The sequence below is a fragment of the Ochotona curzoniae genome, unplaced genomic scaffold, assembly GCF_017591425.1.
Source record: "Ochotona curzoniae isolate NIBS_2020 unplaced genomic scaffold, NIBS_Ocur_1.0 contig_2688, whole genome shotgun sequence".
NCBI classification, from domain to species: Eukaryota; Metazoa; Chordata; class Mammalia; order Lagomorpha; family Ochotonidae; genus Ochotona; species Ochotona curzoniae.
Genome location: NW_024465553.1, coordinates 2,308,908 through 2,333,971, shown reverse-complemented (window position 1 = coordinate 2,333,971; position 25,064 = coordinate 2,308,908). Strand labels below are relative to the sequence as shown.

At 55.8% G+C, this 25,064-nt stretch overlaps 2 protein-coding genes across 4 annotated transcripts in view; one reads left to right on the top strand and one right to left on the bottom strand.

Moving 5' to 3' along the window:
- Positions 1–2,383: 2,383 nt before the first annotated feature.
- SLC25A47 (solute carrier family 25 member 47) lies at positions 2,384–6,687 on the top strand. The gene is made up of 6 exons (XM_040975546.1): positions 2,384–2,411; positions 3,396–3,439; positions 3,662–3,733; positions 4,862–5,044; positions 5,517–5,838; positions 6,407–6,687. The coding sequence occupies exons 1-6, from the start codon at positions 2,384–2,386 to the stop codon at positions 6,685–6,687; spliced, it is 930 nt and encodes a 309-aa protein (XP_040831480.1).
- A 2,498-nt stretch (positions 6,688–9,185) lies between these two features.
- The window catches only part of WARS1 (tryptophanyl-tRNA synthetase 1), a 30,825-nt gene continuing 14,946 nt past the window's right edge, over positions 9,186–25,064 (bottom strand). For 2 of the 3 annotated variants that reach the window (XM_040975060.1, XM_040975061.1), the window contains exons 3-11: positions 23,638–23,851; positions 22,181–22,289; positions 18,497–18,616; positions 17,727–17,909; positions 16,380–16,480; positions 15,184–15,296; positions 14,838–15,011; positions 11,744–11,884; positions 9,186–10,272 (exon numbers count right to left, since the gene is read on the bottom strand). In XM_040975060.1, coding sequence (XP_040830994.1) covers positions 10,111–10,272; positions 11,744–11,884; positions 14,838–15,011; positions 15,184–15,296; positions 16,380–16,480; positions 17,727–17,909; positions 18,497–18,616; positions 22,181–22,289; positions 23,638–23,851 — 1,317 coding nt within the window. In that variant the 3' untranslated portion in view covers positions 9,186–10,110. The remainder of the gene's footprint in view (positions 10,273–11,743; positions 11,885–14,837; positions 15,012–15,183; positions 15,297–16,379; positions 16,481–17,726; positions 17,910–18,496; positions 18,617–22,180; positions 22,290–23,637; positions 23,852–25,064) is intronic. The other variant, XM_040975062.1, reaches the window with a different exon arrangement.

Genomic DNA, 25,064 nt, shown 5'->3' with positions numbered 1-25,064 from the left:
GCTTCCCAACAAACGCATGGCATGAGGCGAGAGAAGGCCTACTTCACAGATGAGGAGACGCGGCTCAGCCGGGTAGAGGGATTCCCCCACTGCCCACACGCAGCAAGGGTCAAGCCAGGCCGCCTGCTGTGCTGAGCCGCTGTCCACGTGAGCGGGCTCCACTGCAACACCCGGGAGAAAGGCTAGGCAAAGGAAGTAAAGCGGAAATCAGCATTTTAAGGGGTGCATGAGGTGCTGTAAGGGTCCCCTCGGTCTCAGGGACCAAACTGGGGCAGGAACTGAGAGCTCTGGCTGGGTGACACCCCAGGCCTGCCTCACCCTGTCCAGGACTCAGCCCTGACTCCACCTACGCTCTGGGCAGGGTAGGTGCCGTCCCTCCATCTGCCCACTGTTCAGGTGAGTGGCCACCCCTCATCTCTTACCAACAGTTTTCTTTCTTCCTTCCTTGCTTTTTCTTAAGATTTATTTTTATTGGAAAGACAGATTTACAGAGTGAAGCACAGACAGAGAGAAAGATCCACTTGCTGGTTCACTTCCTAAGTGGCTACAATGGCCAGAGCTGAGCTGATCCGAAGCCTGGAGCCAGGAACTTCTTCCAGGTCTCCAACGCGGTTGCAGGGTCCCAAGGCTTTGGGCCAACCTCGACTGCTTCCCCAGGCCTCAGGCAGGGAGGTGGATGGGAAATGGAGCTGCCGGGACACAAACTGGCACCCACACGGGATGCTGGCGCTTATAGGTAGAGGATTAGCCAGCTGGGCCCTTGTGCTGGCCCCAGGGAAATAAATATTTTTTAAAAAGTGTGAACAGTGAGGTGACCTGTTTCTATTTGTGTCTTGGGAAAGGGGTAAAGTCTGCACGTGTTTGCTCAGAGGGTAGAGGGCAAGGGAGCGTTGGCTGCGGTGACCTCGTCCCGGACATGACCTGCCCGGGCTGCCCCGGTACTCCCCCTGCCTGACTCCTCTCCTTGGCCCTCCTCGTGATGTTCTCTGCGCTTTGGTATTTAGCTCTTGGTCATCTGCCCCTTCCCCCGCGGGGGACCAGTGTCCACTGGCAGGGAGGAGATGGCAGGGACACGGGGAAGGGGGTGTCCAGGGGTGGGTCAGTGCTCGTGCAGGCGGAGGGATGGGGACAGAGGGCTGAGAGTGTGGCTTTAGTGGGCTGAGATGCAGGAAGGGGTGACTCTGGACATAGAGGCAAGGGAGGCAGGTTGCAGTACCCAGGTACACTTCCTGTGACTGGGTACTGTGGGCCCTAGCCCCCAGGCTTCGTGGCCCACAGCCCTGGCTTCTCGAATTAGCATCTCTGAGCGAACTGGAGTTGTTGCTGACCACGCCAGCGCTGGATGCCATGGGTCACCCCATCCTCTCGGCCTGTGCTCCAGTTTGGCTGCCACAGCCCTGGCCCCCACATGGAGCTGTTATTCTGGGGGTGCAGGACTTGGGGTGCTGGGAGGCCAGCAGCCTGCCCAAGGCTTTGCAGCTGTGGGGGATCAGTGTTCCTCAGACCCTAAGCCGTGTTAGCCATGTTTCCGTCAGGTCCCGCTGGAAGGGCTAGCACCTGCCCTCTGTCCTCTGCCGTGGCAGCTGGCACAGTTCTCGCTGTGCTCCTCAGGGGTATTGCCCCGCACCCCCGTCGCTGTCAGCGCCGTTCAAGGCCAGCCCGTCGGAGGACAGGAAAACAAGCCGGCACGTGGCCTCCTGCTCTGCCTGCACCCTGGGGACCACTCAGATGGCCACAGCCGCCCGTCCCCCACTCCGCAAAGGCTGTGCCAAGAACTGGGCAGTCCCCTGGAGCTGCCGCAGGGGTGACACAGGGTGGGTGCTGGCAGGTTCTGAGCCCAGAATGAGAGGCCTGTGGGGTTCCTCCTGGCATCCCTCCTGGAGAGAGGTGCTAGGATGGCTGCAGGCTGTCATCCAATGGCTGCCCTAATGGCTGCCCCTAGGGGCCCACTGCCCCTGGACCAGCCACCCCGTGCCAGGCTTCTGGGAGACCCAGCCATGGCAAAGCCCCAGAGTGGGAGCAGGCGCAGGGGTACCAGGGCTGGTCCCTTTGCCTGAGCTTGCTAGGAGCCTCTGCTGGAGGTGCTGCTGGTAGCTGGGGCCCGGCCTGCCCCTCTGTGATCTTTGACACACTTTACCTACATCCGGGGGACTGGGGCAAGGGCCCTGGGGGACGGAGGAGGGGGACCGGGGAGCAGCCACGTGGCATGTGGGTGTGGGCCATCGACCTGTGCTTCTAGGAAGGTAATGTCTGCCCCGCCCCGCTCCGCCCACCACAGATATTTAAGGGCTGAGGGGACAGGCTGTTGAAGCCACCCCAGAGGTGGCAGCCTGCCAGAGTACTCTAAGGGAGCCGCACGCAAGGCCCTCCGCCAACGCCATCCATGGATTTTGTTGCTGGAGCCTTTGGAGGTGACTGGTGGGGGCAGTGGGCTTGGGGGCAGGACCAAGGCCCAGCTGGTGCTGGGTCCTGTGGCAGGGAGGCAGTGGCTGGTCTGGGGAGAGCTGTGTGGCTGGGGACGCCCAGGGTGGGCTGTAGCCCATCAAGTGCCAGTACACGGTGTGGGGAGAGGGTACTGAGCCCTGTGGGCTATGCCCCAGCCCTGGGAGGGGGAGGAGGGGCCTGGAGCTCCCAGCAGGGACTCACTTGGAGATGTGGAGGCTTGGTTGCTGGGGTCCAACCCCGCTGGTTAACCGGTTCAGTCTCCATGGAGGAAGCTCCTTGCGAAAGAGTGACCCTGTGAGAGAAGCACCATCGACCCTGTCCCCTGCCACGCCTCCCCGGCCTGGCGTGCTCGGTGCAAGGGGACCCGGAGAGGACAGACCCGAGCCCCGGTGGGGGTCAGGGGAGACCCTGAGGCCACCCCACGGAGGAGGCCAAGGCACCCTTGCCGCCAGAGCCAGGGACAACAATCTTGGCCAAGGGTGGCACTTGGAGGTGGTGGCAGCAAGGTTATGTGGCCACAGTGGGGGAAGGCTCTGGGGCGCTGAGGGATGCCCTTCCCACACACACCGTGTGAAGCGGCAGGGTGGTGGGGTGGGCCACAGCAGACGAGGTGCAGGCCCAGCTGAGGGCCCAGCTGATCCTGGGTATAGCCTGGCCTGAGGCCTCCCTGCTCCATGTGCTCCCTGTGCGCCATGGCCCATTCACGGCACTCCAGGGAAAGCCCTGGTCGCCCACCTGTCCCCGCGACCCAGGGATGCAGCACTTGGACAGAAGACGAGACAGGGACCCTGTTCAGGCCTGCTGAGCCCTGGTGCCCATAGGAGAGCTCAGTGTGGGGGTGCACCCTGGGCGCCAGCCAGCGTTCCCCTCCTCCTGCTCCTGTACAGCGAGCCTGCAGTGCTGGCCAGCTCTGCTCTCCATGCTCACCCAAGAACGCCTCTCTCCTGCAGGCATCTGTGGAGTTGCTGTGGGCTATCCCCTGGATACGGTGAAGGTGCGACCACACCCCAGGCCACCCTGAGTGTGTCTTGTACCCCACTTCTGGCCCAAAGACCTTTCTAGAATGCAGATCCAACGCAGCCCTGCCTGGCTCACGGGGCCTTCAGTGCCTGCCCCTGGTCCTGGGGCCATGGCACTCCCAGGCCCTCTGGCTTTCCCTGGGTGGGCTCACCATCCCTGGCCTGCTGGCCACTCTCTGAGGCCGCTTCTCCCCCAGGTCAGGATCCAGACAGAGCGGAAGCACACAGGCATCTGGCATTGCATCCGGGACACATATCGCCAGGAGCGGGTAGGTCTCTGGCCGGGCTGGGCAAGGGGGCGTGGGGCCCTGGGCACAGGCCCGTCCCTCCCCCCAGCGTGTGAGTCTGCTTTCGGACCTTGGCACTCTCACCTTCCAAATGGAAGCAGCTGTCCCTGTCTCAGCGAGGCCTGCGCTGGGGCGTCTGGCGCACCGCGGGGACGTGGTCAGGAGAGGGGCTGTCTTTTGTCTTTTACTTTTGTTTTACATTGGTTATTTGAAAGGAGGAGTTACACAGACAAAGTGAAAGAAAGAGATGCTGGGCCCAGTGCGGTAGCTTAGTGGCTAAAGTCCTTGCCTTGCACACTCGGGATCTCATATGGGTGCTGGTTCTAGTCCCGGCAGCCCTGCTTCCCATCCAGCTCCCTGCTTGTGACCTGGAAAAGCAGTGGAGGATGGCCCAAAGCCTTGGGACCCTGCAGCATGGGAGACCCAGAAGACCCCAAGAGCTCCTGGCTCTTGGTTTCGGTTCAGCTCAGCTCCGATTGTTGCGGCCCTTGAGGAGTGAACCAGTGGATGGAAGATCTTTCTCTCTCTGTAATCTTGCCTTTCCGATAAAAATAAATGAATCTTAAAAAAAAGAAAAGGGAGCAAGAGATGCTACATGCTCTGACGCACTCGCTCAGATAGCTGGGCCAGGCTCACGGAGGAGCAGCAGCTTCGTCTGGGTCTGAGTTGGGTACAGCGCTCAGGGAGCTGCCTCAACCTGTGTTCCTATGGGATGCTGGCACTGCAGACATGGTGCACCTCTGCCACAGGGCCGGCCCTGACTGCAGGCCTTGTCATTGCTGCCTCCCTGTCCCCCGTGCTGAGCACCGTGGAGCAGTGTAGGGTGGAGCGCCCTGGCACCTCTGGCACGGTCCAGCCTGAGCCCAGCTTGGAGGAGGGCACAGGTGATGGTCTCCCAGAGTGACCGCGAGACATGGCAGTTCATGGCCATTACAAAGCCACCCCTGAGTGGCCCGGCCGTGACCTTCCAACTTGAGCATTGGGATCCACCCCTTTAGGATGAGGGTCTGCGGTGGCTTGGGCAGACCCTGGCTGCTGGTCCCAGGGTGGGTGGCTCAGGTACCCCGCCCCCCGGGGTGGTCACACGCCTGACAGGGCCCTGTCCCCCAGGTGTGGGGCTTCTACCGTGGCCTCTCGCTGCCCGTGTGCACGGTGTCCCTGGTCTCGTCTGTGTCCTTCGGCACCTACCGCCGCTGCCTGGCACACATCTGCACACTCAGGCATGGTCGTGCTGACGCCCCGCCCGCCAAGGCTGACATTGCGCTCTCGGGATTCGCCTCCGGAGTCGTGCGCGTGAGTGGGGGCCTGGCGGGCAGCGCTGAGGCCTCACCTTGTGAGGGTCTAAGGTTGGCGGGAGTCTGGGTGGAGCCAGTGCTACCAGGCTGGGCCCAGGCTGCCCACTGGGCTGTGGCAAGGGGGTGGTCCTGTGGAGGCCTGAGGACCCGAGGGACAGGAAGTCCGCGGGAGGCTGGGGTACCTGGGCTGCTGAATGTTTGTCTCTTCCTCTGGGAGGGAACGGACAGGGTTGTGGGTGTCCCCTACAGCAGGGGACTTGGCATGGATGCGTCCCACCCCCAGGCAGCAGCCACCAACAGTCCCACTGCTGCACTGTGTGGCAGCGAGCCCCGAAGCCTGCACCGGGAGGGATGTGGCTTTAGAAAACCTTTCTGGCTTGGGCCTTGGATGGGCAGAGCTGGCCTCGAAGCCCAGGCCATCATGGGCGGAGCTGCAGGACCATCTCAATCCTCACTTCTTTGTGCCCCAGGTGTTCCTGACGTCGCCCACAGAAGTGGCCAAGGTCCGCTTGCAAATGCAGACGCAGCCGCAGCCGCAGCGGCGGCCCTCGGCCCCCTGGCTCTCGGCTGCACCCCCGGCATGTCCCATACCTTATACGGGGCCAGGGCTTGAGCCCAAGTACCACGGGCCACTGCACTGCCTGGCCACGGTGGCCCGGGAGGAGGGGCTGCGGGGCCTCTACAAGGGCTCCTCTGCCCTGCTCCTGCGGGATGGCCACTCCTTCGCCACCTACTTCCTCTCCTACGCCATCCTCTGCGAGTGGCTCACTGCCACGGGCCACAGCCAGCCAGGTTTGCGGGGTTTGGGGTGTGCTGGGGAAGGGTTGGGCCACTTACAGGGGAGACCTCGATGGAGCCACACTCAAGGACCTGTTTGGGACTGGACGCTAAGCGTCACTAGGAATCAAGGTCAAGGTGTGACCTTGGATTAACCATGTTCCGTCCTCCCCTTTATTAATGAGTAGCATCCTATTCCAGATTTATTTATTTTTATTGTAAAGTCAGATATACAGAAAGGAGGAGAAAGATCTTTCATTCACTGGTTCACTCCTCAAGTGGCCGCAATGGCTGGAACTGAGCCAATCTGAAGCCACGAGTCTGGAGCTTCTTCCAGGTCTCCCATGTGGGTGCAGGGTTCCAAGGCTTTGGGCTGTCCTCAACTGCTTTCCCAGGCCACAAGCAGAGAGATAGATGGGAAGCAGGGCTGCCAGGACCAGAACCCGCACTCATATGGGATCCTGGCATGTATGAGGTGAGGTCCTTGTGCTGCTAGGCTTCTGCTCTGGGCCCCATATTCCTCTTTCTAAGCCTCAGTGCTCCCAGCTTACGGGGGCGGGGGATACCCCGGTTTCTTTTGCAGATGTGCTGGGTGTGCTGGTAGCTGGAGGCTGTGCCGGGGTCCTGGCCTGGGCTGTGGCCACACCCATGGACGTGATCAAGTCACGCCTGCAGGCTGATGGACAGGGCCAGCAACGCTACCGGGGCCTCCTGCACTGCATGGTGACCAGTGTGCGTGAGGAGGGGCTGCGGGTCCTCTTCAAGGGGCTGACACTCAACTGTTGCCGTGCCTTCCCTGTCAACATGGTGGTCTTTGCTGCCTATGAGGCCGCGCTGAAGCTCACCCACGGCCTGTCCACATAGTGGAACCCGTGGTCAAGCTGCCAGCCATCTCCCCGGACTGTGGTGGCAGCCAGAGGCCACGGGGGCTGTGGTTGGGGTCAGGCCTCCAAAGGGCCTCAGCCAGGACAGTGGGAGAACTTCCTGCAGCCAGCAGGGTAGGGCCTGAGCCTGGCCGGCCCAGCTACTGACCACTAGGTCAAGGGGCCTCCTTGTAACTGCCCCGGCTCAGCCTGAGGGCCACACAAGCCAGGGAACGTAGCCTCTGACACAGGGCCTTGGACACAAGGAGTTGTTCCTGCAGCTGTTCGCTCCCTCTGCCCTTGCCCCTGCCCCCATCCTCCTGAGAAGCCTTTGCTGACCTGGCCTGGTCACACGTGCTGCACAGTTCAAGTCTGCTCTTAGCCCATGTGTCCTGTGTCACTGTCCCCCTAGCAGCCACCTTGCTCGTCTCTCTACCAGACACTGGGGGCTGTGGTGGAAGGTGGCGGCATTGCCATCTGCCACTCGCTGCAGGCCGCTCCAAGGGCACGACCAGGGCAGCTGGGCTTGGCAGGGTCCAAGCTTGATGCGGAGTCTGCTGCGTGTCATGTGAAGATGGGCAGCCTGGGAGCTAATGTCAATAAAACATTCTGGAGGAAGTTCAGGGTGTTGCTGTGTGGGGTGGTGTCAGCTGCTTCCTGCCTCCAGCTTCTCGGGCCTTGGTCCTGCACTACGGCTGCCGTGGCTCTGCTGTTCCTCTGGGGGGTGGGTGCCACAGCAGCTGGATACCAGGGCAACAGTGAACCCAGAGAGGCAGAAGGGCCTGCTGGGCATCACACAGCAGGCAGGGGCCGGAGTTACCATGGACAGCCTCTGGTAAAGCTGGCCGACAGTGACCTTGACTGACTTCGGATTGGATGTCCTTAGAGCTCCCATTGCTCCACTTGTGGCCTGGACTAAGTCCAAGGTTCCTGCAGTGCTGGGCACCTCCGACCCTCTAACTGCACTAGTCAAGCCTTTCCTCCTCCAGGAAGCTCCCCTGCCGGCTGCCCTGCCAGCTTCCTGCGAGCCCCTCGCACTGGACATCTGGGCAGGGGCACAGTGAGGGATGATGGCACTCCTCGCCCCCACCTGCCCCTGGCCTGCAGTCGCTTATGGCTCAGGCACGAGTGGCAGCATCTGTGGCTCTGTGCTTGAGGCTCTGGCCCTGCTGAGTCTGCCTCACTGGATAGCAGGCTCAGGCCAGGCCAGGGGCTGCTACTGGGGTGGCAGCTCACAGGAAGGGCACCTTTGGCTTTCTGGGCAGCAGTGGCCACCCTGCTCTTTAAAACGGGGCGGAGGAGCTGGAAGAGAAGGGCTGACCGAGTTACAACTGAAATTTCAAATGGGAAGTAAGTGTTGGGTGGGGGTGGGGGCTCCCACAGCTGGGCACCAATCACAGAACCGAGGCATGCTGAACAGGTGTGGCTGCAGCTCAAGCCTGGCCCCCAGGCATCGCCCCCAACCACACCAACTCTGCCTTGGCACAACGGGCCCTGATGGTAGATGGCTGCTGGTCTTGGCCACAGGTTGGTGGCGGGCAGGAGGGGCAGCAAAGACCGCCTTCTGCCACAGCACTCTGCACTGACCTAGTCATGTTAGCCCCACGGGCACCCAACAGTGGACGGTAGGCTAAGTGCTTGGGCTCAGGAGACTTGAAGAAGCCCAAGACCCGGCTGTTGCGGCCACGAGACTGAATGATCTTAACAGCAAGCAAGTAAGCAAGACAGCAAGTGATTAGCTCTCGGCAGCACGGGGCAGAGCGGGTGGCGGACCCTTGCTGTTCTCATCTTACGAGATGCTCAGAGCAGTGACGCCACTCAAGTGCCCACAGTCCACCAGCTGCTCAGTGTGGGCTCCTTCTGCCTTGACTCCAGGGCCCCACGCCGGCTGGTGGGCAATGCCAGCCCTGGGCGCTGCGTGCCCCTCAGTTCATCTGCACACTTGCACCTGTGACACAGGCACAACAGAGTCCCGTGTAGGACCAGGTGCCTGATGAATTTGGTCGTCCTGAGTGGGCTGCAGGCAGACATGCCTGGGCCTGGATGGAAGCTTAGCCCTGCAGGAGACGGACTCGGGAAGCTCGTGCCGCACACAGGGCTCTGTGGTAGAACTGGTACCCAGGCCTGCGATCGGATCTCTGTCTCTCTGGATAGTGAGTCTGTGTTATGGAACCAAGTCACAGTGTGGCCTGGGACAGGGACCCTCTCCTCTCAGAGCTGGTTTCCTACCTGTGACGTGGAGCTGGGCCCGTGGCACGAGAGCAAGGTGCATGGCAGTAGGCTCCCTGTGCTGGGCCACACACGGCCGAGGCAGCTGTGCTTCCCTTTGGTCGTGAGCACATCTGTCTGTTCCCTCCGCCAGGCAGCTGGGAATACACGCAGCAGGGGACAGCCAGAACTGCCGCGAGCATCCTGCCACAGGCCTTCCAGGTTGGTGTGGCAAGGCCGCTGGCCCTCCCTGGTCCTTCAGGACGGAGTACAGGCACAGATGTTCAGACAGAAGGATAGGAGCACATGTTTATTTATACCCAAGCGAGTGCCAAGAGGGCACAGCACCGTGGGGCGGACTCTGCCTTCGGGAAGGACAGGCTCCAATCAGGACTGCTTTCTGAGATGTGGCTTCTGTACCAGGTACCGGGTACATGTGGTACAAGTCAGTGGGCCTGCCCCAGAGAGACCGCTGAGGGCCGCCGGGGCTGCCACTACCACTGCAGTGCCACTCTCTAGCTAGCTCCACTTGCTCAGGGCACGCCATGGCACCGCTCTGGCTGGCTCCATTGTGGTCAGGTGTCAAAACAAAAGCATCTGCAAAGGGAACGCACCTGCTCAGCACTGCACCTGCCGAGGGCGCAGGCGCACTGGGGTCGTCAGCTTGGAGCTGGGATCACTGACGGGCCAGATGGCAGGCTGGGGGACGAGAACTAGGTTTCTGGAGTGCAGAACATGCATGGTGTGGAGTTTAGTAAGTAACCTCAAAGTCTCCCCACTCTGCCCACAGCACAGTTGTTAGTTACATGTCCAGCAAAGCTTCTGGCCACCCACTTTTTCTTTGGCATGGGCTGAAATATACCTTGTGCCCGTTAAGCTGCCCCTGTCAGTCTGTCAAGGGCGCTGGGTGATCCAGGCCAGCAGCCTGAATGGGTAGTTAGGAGCCTGTCTGGAGCTGTGTGCCAACACAGCGGCCTCATGAGCAGAGGCTCCATGTCCTGCTCGCTTTGTGGGAGACTCAAAGGAGGACCTTGCCATGTGACCCCACCACCTGCAGTGTTCCGGCCAAGAGACAGATGAGCAAGGAACACACGGGTGCACATGGGGCTTCAGACAGCAGGCCCAGGAATTACAGGGCAGAGCCACGGGCAGTGGTGATTCCATGGGCTGGGATCACAGATAAATCACATTACTTGATGCGCACATAAGGTGAGCGTTACTGGAAGTGGAAGGACAGCTTCCGCGGCGTCATGAACTCCTTCACCATCTCGTCGGTGACCTCCTTGCGCCGCGCCTGGTGCTCGGCGATCAGCGGCTGCAGGACCTCGATGAGCGTCTTCTTCAGCTCGCCGGTCAGCATGGCACCGCTGCTGTAATCCTGCCAGAGCCACAGCAGGTGAGGAGCTGCCAGCGTCAGCTCTGCCCACGCCACCCGCACAGGGCGGCTAGGAGCCTGGCCCTGGGAGCACGGTCAGAGCGCCCTGCCGAGGCGGGGAGCCTGCTCCGAGCACACCCAACACACGAGCTCCTGGCAAGCTCACTGCCTCCTCCCAACCTCTCAGCCGTCTCTCCCTCTGACTGTAAAGCAACCGAAACCTTAAGGAAATATCTAAGTCACACAGAGTGGTGGCCAGGCAGGGAAAATAACCATGCTCAATTCCAGGACTCGAGCTGATGGCTCGCTTCCCCGCTTTGTGCATTTCCATGCAGCTGAAATCACCATCCACATCCTTTTCTGTTTTTAAACAGGTGACTGTAACTCATAACTCACTTTATAACCACTGGTTCACTCCCCAAATGGCCACAAGAGCCAGGGCTGGGCCAGGCTGAGGCTGTCATCTGCAGCTCCATTCAGGCCTCCATGTCGGCACCAGGGTCCTGTGTGTTTGGGTCATCTGCTGCCTTCCCAAGTATGTTAGTAGGCAGTGGGCAGAGTGGGAATCCGGGACTCGGAGCGGTAGCCTAGTGGTTAAAGTTCTCGCCTTGCATGCTCCAGGATCCCATACAGTGGACGCTCCACTTCCCACCCAGCTCCTTGACCGTGGCCAGAGGACATCCCAAAGCCTTGGGACCCTGCGTCTGCACGCGAGACCTGGAAAAAGCTCCTGGCTCCTGGTTTCAGATTGGCTCAGCTCTAGTGGACGGAAGACCTTTGTTTCTGTGTCCTTCTCTCTGTAAATCTGCCTTTCCAATAAAAATAAATCTTTAAAAAAAAAAAAAAGAAAGAAGAAAGCGGAAGCCTGGCCTAACCTCCGCCTTCGTAGGCTTTTGTGGGATCAACCAGTGGATGGAAGAGGTATTTCTCTCTGCCTTCAAATAAAATGAAAACAAATACTTTAAAAAAAGTTCACGATCAATAGCAATATAATAGTCCTGCTGATCCCACAGATGGAGTGCTTTAATTTACAGATAACACTTGTTTGCATGGATGCCACACAAACAGCTACTTCAATTGTTGTGGGGCTGTATCCTGTAAGGGTGTTGGTTCGAATTCTGGCTACTCCACTTTTTATGCAACTCCTTGCTAACACGCCTGGGACAGCAGCAGCAGGTGGGCCTCTACACCCACGTGGGAGACCAGGGCACCGTCCAGGCTCCTTGTTGCTGTGTAGAGCGAACCAGCTCCCTTTTCTCTGTAAGTCTGGCTTTCCAATAAAAATCAATAAATTTTAAACACCCACGACCCCCGAACTCAGGGACTTTCCTTTGCAGAGATATCAACATGCCCCGCAGTCGAGGGTCTGCCTAAGGCCCCGGCGACACAGGCGGCTCCAAGCACCTTGTAAGGCAGCCTGTGGTCCCCAGCGAGCTTGTGCAGGCAGGGACGGCGGGAGTGGGGGCTACCTCACCTTCCGGATCTGCTCCAGCTTGTCATCATCCTCCAGGAAGAAGGTCAGGTACATGAAAGAGACGTCCACGTCACAGTTGCCCCCAAACTGCCTGTGCTCCTCGATGGTGTCCCGGCCCCCAGAGAAGGCGTGCTTGTTGACCTGCATGAGTGAGCGCACAGGGAGAGGCCGTCAGTCCTGCTGCCAGGCGCCCAGCGGTGAGTCTGAAGTCAGGGAAGGGCGGCATGCACACAGCTGATTCTAGCAAATTTTGGGTGCAGGCTGCAGAGAAGGGGCGTGAGGAGGAGGGCAGGAGAAACAAAGTGCCACCAGGGCTGAAACACGGGATATCTGCCGGCGCTGTCAGGCAATGAGGTGCAGGGCAGGTGTGCAAGCCAGACGGAGCAGGCATCGGGACACGGCCTGCTCCTGCGGCAGGTCTTCCTGGCTGCGGGGCCACAGGAGGGCAGCTCCCTCCCACGTAAACAAGAGCCAGAAGGCTGCGGGGAAACCGGACCCCACGAAATGGAGAGGCAGCAGAGCACCTGGGCACACTTTGCTTAAACATGGCAAGGGGACCCAGCGCAGTGGCCTAGCGGCTTAAGTCCTTGCCTTGAATGCGCCAGGATCCCGTATGGACGGGCGCCAGTTCTAATCCTGCTAGCCCTGCTTCCCATCCAGCGCCCTGCCTGTGGCCTGGGAAAGCAGTGGAGGACGGCCCAGTGCCTTGGGACCCTGCACCCATGAGGGAGAGCCGCATAAAGCTCCTGGTGTTGGGTTGGCTGAGCTCTGGCTGTTGTGGCCCCCTGGGGAGTGAGCCAGAGAATGGAAGATCTGTTTCTCCTTCTCTTTCCAATAAACAAAATAGTAAAATAAAACATGGCAAGGTTTCAGAAACTGAAGGAAAATTAAGAAACTGCCCCACGGTGGGAGGTGTGTGCTTAGGAATTGTGAAGATGACCTTGGAGAAGTGCAGGCCTGGCCTACAGGCCACTGTACGGGAACCTGACAGCAAACAGGCTTAAGATGTGTGAGAGTCGCTCCGGGAGCAGAAAGGACAGAGCAGGCAAGCAGAGGGATCTGTGAAGCAGGAAGCAGGGCCACAAGGACGCTCCACAGTGAATCACGGAGCTCTTGGCACCAGAGCGCCCTGGCTGCCCCACAGCAGCTGACGGCTAAGCCACAGGACTGACGCTGGAGCCTGAGCCGGAGGCCAGGCTGACATCCGTGTTATGGGCACACTTGCAGAAGTGGGGGCTCCACATCTACTGGGGCTGCTTGTGGATGCTGTGACGGACTCTGCGGGCTCCATAGGGGACAGGGATGGGCAGCAGGCGCTACTTCTGCTCGGGCTGCGCGGTGGTCATTCACTTCTGCTCTGGGCTCTCTAATCTGGCAGGACTCCTCAGCTCACCTTTCACACGGGACCTTGGGGAAGCTCAGTGTCATGCCTGTGACACCGCCAGCCTGGCTGCTCTCACCTAATGAAGAACCTGGATAGCTGGGCTCACTGGGCATGCCCTGTGGGGTCTGGAAACTGCACAACCTGCTGTAGAGTCTCCACATCTGCAGCTACTTCCAGAGTGATAAGGCTGCAGTCGCATCAGATACAAACATCCTCCACACGGGCTGCTCGTACACAGGAGGGCCTGCTGCTGTCTGAGCTCGTGCAGCAAGGACTTCCGTCCCCACCTGCCGCCCAGGGGACGAGGCTCTGTAAGAAGCCCTGGTGGACAGAGGTGCTGGCTGTGGGCTGTTCGTCTGCTGCACTCGGAGTACTCCCCTGGGTCCCACAAATCACCCAGACCCGAGCAGGAGCTCCTCACTGTCACAGGATGCTCCACTGGCGTCCAGTGCAGACACTTGGTGAGGGGTACAGCCAAACTCCATCGGTCATGACAGAGTCTGGGCAGAGGGCAAACACCCAGACTCCCTGGGACTGATGACTCAAGTCCCAAGAAGCCAGTGACGGAGGAGGGGTCCTGGGTTTGTTCTGACCTTAGGGAAGCCGCTGGGCCTCTTAGCCTTGCCTCCCTCACTTACAGAATGGGCACAGCCTTCTGGGGGTGCTTATTAGGACCAGCGTGACAGGTGCTCGGCGTCACATCCACGTGTCTGACCAGTGTGGCCCTGCAGTTATTCGGAAGGAGGGTGGAGCCAATGTCCTCTAGTGCGGAGATGAGTCTGATGGTGACCTGCTCCCCTGGACCCTGAAATCCCCTGCTGGCCCCCGGTACCCCGATCTCACACTCGCTGCTCACCCTTCAAGATCAGTGCTAGGCCCTGAGCAAATGAAACATGCCTCGAGCTATGAACATTCATAATCATCTCCCCCTGCACTGCTTCCCTTCTGCTCCTCTGCAGTTCAGAGGAAGCCCTAGGCATAATTCCACCAGCTGCCTCTCAATGGAGAGCCCAGCGGAGTCACTTCCTGGAGGAAGGATTTCTCACTGCTGACCATGCCTGCATGAGATGCTCCAGAAGGGTCAGCCAGCTGTTATGTGCCTCAACAAAGTCACTCTGCTGCAGTCTTCCAGCTCACACACACAGCAAATACTGTGTCAGCAGCCGGGAGCAGCACGGGGAGGCAGGTTGGCGCACAACGGCACCAGGCTCTGGAGAGCAGGCCGCACACACAGCCCAGCTGCTCCCGAGTGACGTGGTGACATTCCTGAGCACTTGCTGCATGCTGGGCTGTTCTGCTGAGGAGCCTCAGTGCTGGGGCCTGGGCCCAAGGATGGCTGCCCACAGCCTGCAGCAGTGTCACTGTCCTGGCGGGTGATGCCCCACACCGTCCTGGGCTCACCCCCACCACCGCCACCAGCTCCAGGATGCCAACCAGGCTCCTGACCAGGGCTCAGAAATACACCAACAGCCACATTAACTAACATTAAATCACATCGCCATAACTGCACTCCCAGCACAGTGTCTCGGTGAGAAAGGCAGGCTAGGAACACTGCCTCCTTGAAAGGCCCCAGGGACAGTCCCTGCAGTGGTGCAGCAAGCAGCTGGCCACCCTGGACTCCTGCTGGCCTTGGTGGCTGAGGCAGCTGTGGGAGTGCAGACGCATGTGTGCTCCTGGCTTGCAGGTTGTCCCTGCCCAGGTGCCGCTCACCTTGGTCTTGATCTGCTTGGCTGTGTCTGTGAGGAAAATGGAGGAGTTGGGGTCGCTGGCGCTCATCTTGGTCTGTGCGCCCTGCAAGGCGGGGAAGAAAGTCGAGTGCAGCAGGGCAGGCTTTGGGTAGCCGATCCTGGGGGCCACGTCTCTGGTCATCCTGAAGTAGGGATCCTGTGGGGACAGGCCATGTGAGAGGAGCTGTATGTAGCCTGGGGTTCATCCACTGGGGAGCTTCTCATTGGCCAAAGAAATCGTCCCTCTTCCCCCACCCCTCCCACAAGCAGGCAGGCACAGCAGCGAGTCGCTGGATTGGGGACCGGGCGGCGAGCCCGCTCTGCCTGACCTGGTCGATGGCGCACGGGATGAGGCACTGCACGTCAGTCCTGTTGTGGAAGATTTGAGGGAACGAGCTGCTGAAGGAGGGAGCGGCCTGGATGGCAGGAAAACTGATCTTGCCTGGAGCAAGGGGAACACGTTAGTACACATGACACCAATGCTGGTTTTAATTCATCCAGTTAGAGGAAAGAACAAAAAGGGCAATTTTCCCCATTGCAAAATAATCATGAAGGGAAACCTGAAAAACAGAAAGCCTTACAGTCCTAACTCATGTATTTTCATCTGTTTTTCTTCTGTATTTTACTCCAGCATCACAGCTGGGGTGAACTGTGCACCCCTTCTGCACTAAGCCATGTACCAACATTGCGACTGAACACAGCCCACCTGTCAAGGATCCCCTCTTAACCACTGCCTAATCTCCGGGCACCGAGAGGGCTCCAACTGAGTCATTTATGCTGGACATCTCGGTCGAGGTGCGTGCTGGCACCGTGTCTCGGGTCCTCGCCAGTCCCATGCAGGGCTCAGGCACACTGTGGCCACTGCTGACGACACACGCTCTCAGCAGTGGACGGTTGCACGGTCCCGCCGCTCTTTGTGTACCCAAGTCCTGTCTTGGGGACACTTTCTTGCAATGGGTGCTACTGAAACATGATGTCGCCATTGCTTTGAACCAAGCTCCTGTACTAGACCCTCCAGTCCAGCCAGAGCGAGCGGCAGGCCCAGCTGCGCTCCTGTACTCTGTGTGCACCACAGGCCTTCCCACACTGACTGGGGTCCTCATGGAAGCTGCTAGAACTGCACAGGCACCCATCTTCTCAATCCTAGTGTGCGGGACTGAGGAGAAACAGCCACACGGCCTGTGAAGTGTTGAGTGTACTGCTATCTCAGATACAGCATCGGTGCTTGGACAGATGTTTTGAAAATGAAATATTAAAAGAAAATTTAAAATTATTTACATTTGATTAGGAAGGAAGGAAAGCAGGGAGAGAAAGGGAGAAAGCAAGCAGGTGCGGTGTCATCTGCTGGGGCTAGTACTAGACCCTGGGCTCCAATGTGGGTGGAACTATGCTCATCAGCTGGGACCCAGGAGCAGCAACCAGTCCTCTGAGACGGGAGGAACCCTAAACGGTAGGCCGACGACTGTGCTGAATGCCCCACTGGGCTCGTGTGCTGTCCCCTGCACTCCGCTGGACGGCCCCTCACCGATGCAGTCGCTGTCGCTGAAGCCGAAGATGCCTTTCACTTGGTTGAAGGTGACGTGCTTCTGAATCTTCACGACGTTCTTGTAGAAGCCCGGACTCATCCTGCGAAGAGGACGGGAAGCAATGCTGACTGTGGGGCAGCTGTGGCTGAAGGCGGCCAATGCCACCAAGGCTGGCCAGTGCGGAGGTCCAGCAGGAGCAGCAAGGTGCCAGGACACCTGCAGAGCAGGCAGAGCTGACCGGTGCAGGCAGAAGCCCATGTGGAACCCACACGAATAAGACATGCAATGAGGCAAGGGCATATCCGGGTCCAGAGATGTGGGCACTATCACCAGGGAAATTCTGCTGGGGCCCGCGGTCCCATGTGCCATGGAACCCAAGCTGGGAATCCCAGTGAGCTTTTCTATGGAGACAGACGTGCTGTAGGACTGTTTGCTCCACGTGGCCAGATGGAGAGTGTGGGCAGAGACTCAGAGGCCCAGGGACAGGACAGCCTGCATGGGCCTCTCAGCATCTGGCCACCCTTTCGTTTCCACCGGGGGACAGCCCTGTGGCAGAGTCCATGCTGGCCTGATGTTTCACCTCCAGTCCGCTGTGCCATGCAGCAGGCTCTTCGGTTGGCTGGTGGCAGTGGGAAGCCTGCTCACCAAGAGTTTCCTTGCATGGCAGGAGCTGTGCCACATACTGGATTGCTGTGGCTGTGATTTGCCTGCCACTGGGAGGGTGAGAGGAGGTGAGGATGCTACCTTCTGGAGAGATGGTAATAGCAGGCCCTTTGGTGTTCCATCACACTGACCTTGGCCTGTAGAGTGTAGGAAGAACTCAAGACCTATGAGACTGACCATCCTTCCAGAACACCTGGAACACAAAGCCCTTCTCTGTCCAGGCTGAGTGAACACTCATGAGGCTGCCACACTGTGTCTGGGCACGTTGGAGGAAAACCAATGTTTATTTTCATGTACAAAAGTTGAAATCCATGCATATGATGGGCCTTCCAAATGTTCTCAGAAAATATATATCATATTACGAAAAAACAATGCATGGATTTAAAAATCTTCTTGCAACAAAATGGCTTAATCTTTTAATTTTTTTCTCAGGAACTTTAAGAAATATTTTGACCCTTTCAATGTTTATGAATGGTAAAGGTAAGAGTTGCACCTTAAAAGATGCTGATAGAACTTGATTTATTCTATGTATACACACAACTTTCCACTTGCAAAATTACTGATAAACAGAACAATAAATCGTGCCCTAACACTAAGCAGGTCTTGTAGCTATTTAGGATGTCTCAGGTTCAGCCACGCTCTCGCGGACTTCCTGTTCAGAGCCAGCCAGGCATTTCCCTTACCCCATGTAGTCAAGGTCAGAGAAGATGAACGTCTTGTTGACATCGAAGCCACAGGCGATGATGTCCTTGACGTTCTCCAGGGTGTAGCCATAGACCTGCTCCACGGTCAAGTCCTTCCACAGGTACTTCTCATCATCCGACATCTGCACCACCAACGGCACGTCAAACACATCCTGCAGCCACCTGCAGGGACAGGCCAGGAGCTTGTGGAAGAACACCACTTGGCATCTAAAAACTCAGCTCCTACTAGCGGGCTGGCTGGGTAACACAGTCTATTTTGAAGCTCTATCATGATTTTAGGAGGTAGGTACTGGGTCAACTTTCAGCACTTTCCCTGGCACCTTAGCAGGGAGCTGGACTAGTGGAATAGCTGGCCTTGTACCGGTGCCCCATGGGACGACGGTGTCACAGCGGGATGGTGCTGATTCTCAGGGCACAGGGAGTCCCAAGTGATGTCCACACAGCTGGCCACGTGCTTTCCCCAGAGCCAAGGACGTCACTCTCGGCTTGCAGATGTGGAAAGTCGGGCTTTGTGACACAGGTGGTCCTGGCCACATGGGCAGCAACAGGATGGAACGTGAAGGGGCCTGGCAGGCTAAAGAGCAGCACACTTCCTGGCACCCCACATTCCCCTGAGGCGAGTCTAGAAACCAGCCAGGTGAGAAGTATCAAAGGGGCGGTGCCTCTGATGCCCCGGAGCAGCACAGGGCAGTCAGTTCTGCCCTGTTAGTCCTGCCAAGGGGAGCAAAGCCGCAGGGCCCAGCACTTACTTGGTGAAAATAAAGGGGATGAGGTGACCCACGTGCATGGCCTCTGAAGAGGGACCCCTGCCTGTGTACAGGTAGAAGGGCTTCCTGTTCTCATAGGCGTCAAGAACCTGGTTCATATCCCTGCAGGAAACAGGAGAAAACGAAGCAATGATTTCCTGGAAACAAGATGGAACATAAAGAGACAGCAGGAAAAACCAGTCACTTGATCCTCAAGGTACAAAAAGGACAGGCCTGCTGCTGAACTGCTTTCCCCCTGGGAATTTTACAAGGATAAGACCCTCAGGCAGGGAACAGTATTTACAGGCAGACATGGCTGGGAGGCTCCTGGACTCCTCGAGGTCCTTCCAGCCTCCTGCAAGCAGCCCTGCTGCACCACAGCCACATCAGCCTTCCCCAGGACTCAGGCCAGCACCACCCACTCCTCACTTGGCATCACCCTGCCAGGCAGTTGACAGACCCCAGCACAGGAGAATCCCAGGGTTCAAGGGAGTCCAGAGACGATGTCCCCAGCTGGGAAGTTGGCCTGGGCCCTCGGTCCTGTGAGTCATTTAGGGGTCACTCTCCTCCCCCTAGGTCAAGGATTCTCACTGATGGCTGGGCAGGGCTGTTTCCTGGGCGCAGCTTTAGAGTTCCCAGCACTGGCCCAAGGCGATGTTTGAGAATTTGCAGTTGTAAAAACATTGTAAGATGTTCAAATGTTCAGCAATATTTCAAGGCGCAATCAATACCCCTGACTGCCAAAGTTGTTTGAATCTGGGTAAAGTGCTCAAAACCAAAAAACGAAGAGCTTTCTACCGCTCATAGAGGCTGGCTAGCAGTCCGAGGACAGTATTCCCGTGCTCCCTCTCTTTTTTTAAAGATTTATATACCTCCCACATGGGTGCAGGTCCCAAGCATTGGGCCAGGCCACAAGTAGGGAGCTAGATTGGAAGCAGAGCAGCCAGGACATGAACTGGTGCTCACAATGGATGCCAGTGCAGTAGGTGGAAGCTTAGTTTCCTACACCATGGCACCGGCTCTTGTCTTTCAGTTCTTGCCGTGAATTTACTGTCTACCCAGTTGCTCACAGGTCAAATACGGCCAGTGAATTTAGTTCAGGAGAGCACACATAATTACGCCAACAGGAAACAGAAAAAACCGGATAAAATTCAATATGCTTTCATGACCTAAAACGAAAACAAAACCAAAATCCCCAACCAACCAACACACAAAAAAACACCTCAACAGACTAAGAACAGAAAGAAATTTCCTTAATAAGATGAAGAGTATTTTGAAAATCCACAGCTGACATCCTACTCAATGGTGAAAGACCAAGCTCTCTTCCCAGGACCAAAGCTAAGAGCAAAGGCCCACTCTCAACACTACTCAATTTTGTCCTGAAAGATCAAGTTAGAGTATTAGGCAACAAGTAAGTTCAAACTGGAAAGGAAGAAGTAAAATGGTCTTCATTTTTCGGCGGTATAATGATCTGCGCGGAAGAGTTTATGGATGAATACTATTAACAAGAAATAAAGACTACTAGCACAAAGAAACCAAGTCACGTTTCAGGATATCATCACAATACCAACAGCAGCCGCGTTTCTCAACAGTGGCAAACAGCAAGCAGAAAATGAAATTAAGCAACTGCGCCATCTTAACCAGTGTCAAAAAGATGAAATCCTGAGGAATAAATCTAAGCAAGGATATGTGAGACAAGCACACTGGAAACTACAAAAGACACGAAAAGAAACCCAAGACCAAGTAAGCACGAAGATATTCCACACCCGTGGGTCAGGAGACTGAACACTTAAAGATGGCAACAGCTTTCAAACTAGTCTACAGGTTGGTACAATCCCCAGGAAGATCCCAGTTGTCTTTTTACAGGATGGGAAAAGCTGATCCAAAAATTCCTATGAGGATGCAAAGGATTCAGAATAACCAAAAATAATCTTGAAAAAGGACAAAGCTGTGGGGTTAAAATTTTGCAACTTCAAAACTCACTACAAAGTTACATTAAGACTGTACAGTTGGCAGAAAGACATAAATCAGCGGAACAGGACTGGGAGTTAGGAATGATGCTGGCTCTCAACAGGACGCCAAGAAAGCTCAATAGTGAAAGAATAAAGTTGGAGCCCTACTACACCCAAACACAGAAATAACCTCGAGACAAGATCGGACACCTACGTGGAAGAGCTAAAACCACAGAACTTGGAATAAGACAGGGTGCACCACTGTGACCTTGGATTAGGGAAAGGCTTCTGAACTGTAACACTGACAGCACAAGCAACGAAAGAGAAGACAAACCGGCTTCATCAAAAGAAAACTTCAAAGGGACATTACCAACCAAGACTGTGTAATGGGAGAAATGACATCAGATGCTGACAAGAAGCTAGCATCCAGAATTATTAAGGAACAACTGTAACCCCATTAGAAGACAACCTATTCACAAGAGGCAAAGGATCTAGACAATCCTATTAAGAAATAAAAATAGCCAATAAGCACATAAAAAGATGCTCGCATGGACATTAAGAAAATACAAACTAAAACCACAAGGAGATGGCAGCATTAAGCAGAAACAACCCAGAAAATGGCACACAGTGGGCAAAGGACTCTTGTATACCACTGGGTGAAAGTAAAATTATACAGCTATTATGGAAAATGGCTCTCAGCACCTCAGAAAATTAAAGACAGAATTACCACACAAACCGTCAACTCTACCTGTAGAAATACAGCAAAGTGAAGTGAAACCACAGACTACTCAAACACCTGTACAGCGCACACGCTCAGGGCAGCGCTACGGAACCCGCCCCCATGGAATATTACTTGGGAACGAAGATGGACAAGTACAGATGGACTGCTGTTCTCGGTGGCTTGCTTGGGGTGATGTGAAGGCACAGCCACAGAGCACTGTGCCTCACTTGAGGACTGTACTCAGGAAGCTACGGGACAGCCAGCGTGTTATCACACAGAAGCTTCATGACAGATGATTTTGCCCTTAGATGTGGGGGACACTTAAAAAATAAAAGCAGCTGCAGTTAGTATAATTCCAGAACAGGTAAACTCAACCCATGGAGACAGAAGGCAGAGGACTGGTGGCTGGCCGCTGGAGGGAAGGGGCAGTGGGGAACCACTGCTAGGGGTCAAGGTTTTTTTGTCGAGAGATGAGAATGTTCTAGAACTATACAGCCATAATGGTTGTACAACTGTGAATAGACTAAAATATACTGAATTCTATACTTTAACCCAACTCTGGATCCTAAATCCCAGGACCACAGGTTAGCAAATGGTCCTGCCTCACCGGGGTCACCTATGGGGTAGGAGAGGCAGAAAGCCCGGAACCCGCTTGCCATTGAGGTTCGTATGTGCCAGTCACGGAACTCTGTTAGTTTCTCATTTGAAATCATTTACATCTAGGCTAGTACAACAAGGGAACAGCTATCCAGTTTCAGAAAGCCTATCGTTTACTGCACGGAAATGTTAGATGTGGAATATGAATCCCTCTTGTTCTCACAACATTTTAAAGTTTACAGCATGTGATTTGGCAGGACTCTCCTCGCAGAGCAGGGGGCCCAAGGGAGGCTGTGCGGGCGTGCTCCATGGTGAGCTCAGTGGCTTGGCACAGAAGGTGTCTTTCCTGCAGCAGTGGGCACAGGGCAAAGAGAGGGCGAGGGCGAGGGTGGGGAGGGTCGGGTGCCCACCCCTGACCTGTGGGAGAAGAAGATCCCTCGGCGTAGGAAGCGGTGCGGTCTCTGGCCCGTGGCTCTCTCGATGCGGTTTATCAGCTCTTTGTCAATTTTGCTGCTTCCGAACTGGACTGGAAACAAAACCAGAACAAAGAGGTGACTTTCCCTAGGGCTGGGGGCTCAGCTTTTACTGAAATGAGGGGAGTGAACTTGATCCAGGCACAATGCTCAGCAGTTGAACCCAAGGCCTCACCAAGAGCAAGGTCTTTGTATTAACGGAAAGCCAGATCGTGACCTACAAAGGGAGACAAACTATTGAACAAAATGTTTGGCTTGAGATTCACTTCTAATGGGAAATGTGTCCAGAACACAACCCAGTGAGCACTTTCTGCAATCACGTATTCACACACACACACGTAGTTATAATTTCTGTACATTGACAGCCATTCGTTTTCTTACTTTAATTGTTGCCCAGAACAAATGTCTGCTTCCTGAAGTGAGTTTTCTCTCCCTGACAGTCTGTGCATGAGCCATGGGAAACAGCTTTCACCCCAACAAAAACAATTCCGGCTGGGGCAGGGGTGTGAGGGTGATGCTGCTGGCATCCCAGGTTGCAGTCCCAGCTCCGGCCTGGCCCAGCCCAGTCCGTGCTCTGCAGCTGTGCTCGAGGGAATGAGTCAGCAGGGGGGAGACGTCTTTCTCCCTCTCTTTGTCATTCTGTCTTTCAAATACGTAAGCAAACAAATCCAAAAAAATGGAGAAGATACCACTTTAGTTTCATTTCTTCCTGAACACTACGCGTGGCCTTGGAGTAAGTGCTCCTCAGCCGGACAGTAGTGGCTGGCCTTGGGCAGGTCAAGCCTCGAGGAGGCCTTGACAGTGAGGGCGTGATGTCGATGAATGGCCACGCTTCTCTCTAAGTTACATGGAGGAGAGAGTTCTTCCATCTGTTGGTTCACTCCTTCAATGGTCTCTTTGGCTAGGGGTGGGCAGCAGCTTCTTCTGGGTATCCCACCTGGGTGCTCCATCCTGCTGCTTTCCTAGGCGCATCAGCAGGGAGCTGGATGGGAGGTGGAGCAGCTGGGACAGGACCAGCGTTCGTATGGGATGCTGGAGTTGCAGGTGGCAACTTAACATGTTAGACCACAGTCCAGACACCTGCTTTTAACCATGAAATAAAACAATATTGCAAAGATACCCATTTCAATAGATCTTTTCCAACTTCTAATTCCTCAAAAAGGGAAGAAAACATCCACTAACCTAAGAATTTCCACAGACCACTATTTGGAAATAAGTTTTATATTGTTATACTGAAGAATATTCCTTTGGTAATGTGATATACAACCAAAGGTTTTAGGATCTTTTTTTTCCCTGTATTGAAGTATCACTAGATTTATCATTAATTAATAATAACTAATTCAGAAACTGAAAGCATGCATGGAGTCAGCGCACTGCAGCCTCTCCTGGTAGAGCACGCACCGATGAGCTTGTCGTAGTCGACGCCCTTCGCACTGCTCGTCCGCACTGTCCACGGGTCCACGAAGTCCTCGTTGCTGTCCGTGCCATTGGTCTCACTGCTCCCGTCGGGGGCCGTGCTCCCCGGGGGACAGTCTGCCTTGTAATCCTCTCCTAGGGCTGCCTTGTAGCTCATTTTTAATGAGAGGAGCATCTTGACTGCAGAATCAATTTCCTCCTGCAGAAATAAAGAAAAAGCAAAGAGAGCCCTGAGAGCTAGCAGCTACCGAGTGCCTGGCAGGTGACGGGGATCTTCCTGCTTCTACACACACAACCTCACTGCCTCCTGACAAACCATGAGGCGGGCCTTGCTGCCCTGTCTGCTTTCCACTCAAGAGAGGTAACGGGGTCTGGGGGGAAAGTAACGGGGTCTGGGGGGAGGTAACGAGGTCTAGGTGGGAAGGTAACGGGGTCTGGGGGGAGGTAATGGGGTCTGGAGGGGAGGTAACGGGGTCTGGGGGGGAGGTAACGGGGTCTGGGGGGAGGTAACGGGGTCTGGGGGGGAGGTAACGGGGTCTGGAGGGAGGTAATAGGGTCTGGGGGGGAGGTAACGGGGTCTGGGGGGAGGTAACGGGGTCTAGGTGGGAAGGTAACAGGGTCTTGGGGGGGGAGGTAACGGGGTCTGGAGGGGAGGTAACACAGCAAGCCGTGGCTCAAACACCTGCTCTGTCAGTGTGATGGATTTCTACTATAAACACACGGACAACATGGTGACATGCTGCTTACCACACAGCTCATATGCAGGACGTGACACCAGACAACACGCAAGGTAATGGATATTTAGGAAACTCAACAAATGATGCCCAAGATGGTAAGAGTAACATTGAAACAGATAAAGGCAAGGGGAAAATACCTTAGGTTTTGAGCACAGATTCAACCAGGAAAGTTTGGAATTTTATCCAGTTATCATAAGTATTTCATGTTGTTTCAAAATGAACATAAGCACAAACAAGTGCAAATAGGAACAAATGTAGAATGCACCCTTGGGTGCTCTGAAAATCTATTAAAGACCTCTCCCAGGAGCCTGCCCTGGCCACCTGCAAGAGCCTGGCATTCACAGAGCAGGTTTAACTAAACCATTAGTCATGCCATGCCCGAAAGCTCTGCTCTAGTAATTGCCCTTGCTGGATTAGATCACAAAGACTAGATAGTCCAATTGGCTTGCTGGGGGAATACACAACGTTTCCACCTATGTCGAGTTTACACAGAATATATCACCAAATGGGTGGCCCACTGGAGGACCCCCGACACCACCTGCATTAGAGACACACTTCTCCAGTTTCAGCCCTAGGTCATAGGGAACTGTTATTCTGAGTGATCTGTGCTACAGATTACAGAATTATCTGCAATTCATCAAGCAAATGAGTCAGATTTGTGGAATCAACCCCAAA

What these genes read in the sequence shown, in the direction of transcription:
- SLC25A47 (XM_040975546.1), top strand. Translation starts at nt 2,384, where the DNA reads ATGGATTTTGTTGCTGGAGCCTTTGGAG. An exon ending in ATCCCCTGGATACGGTGAAG is followed by an intron (nt 3,440 to 3,661) that starts GTGCGACCACAC and finishes CTTCTCCCCCAG; the next exon opens with GTCAGGATCCAGACAGAGCG. An exon ending in TCGCCTCCGGAGTCGTGCGC is followed by an intron (nt 5,045 to 5,516) that starts GTGAGTGGGGGC and finishes TTTGTGCCCCAG; the next exon opens with GTGTTCCTGACGTCGCCCAC.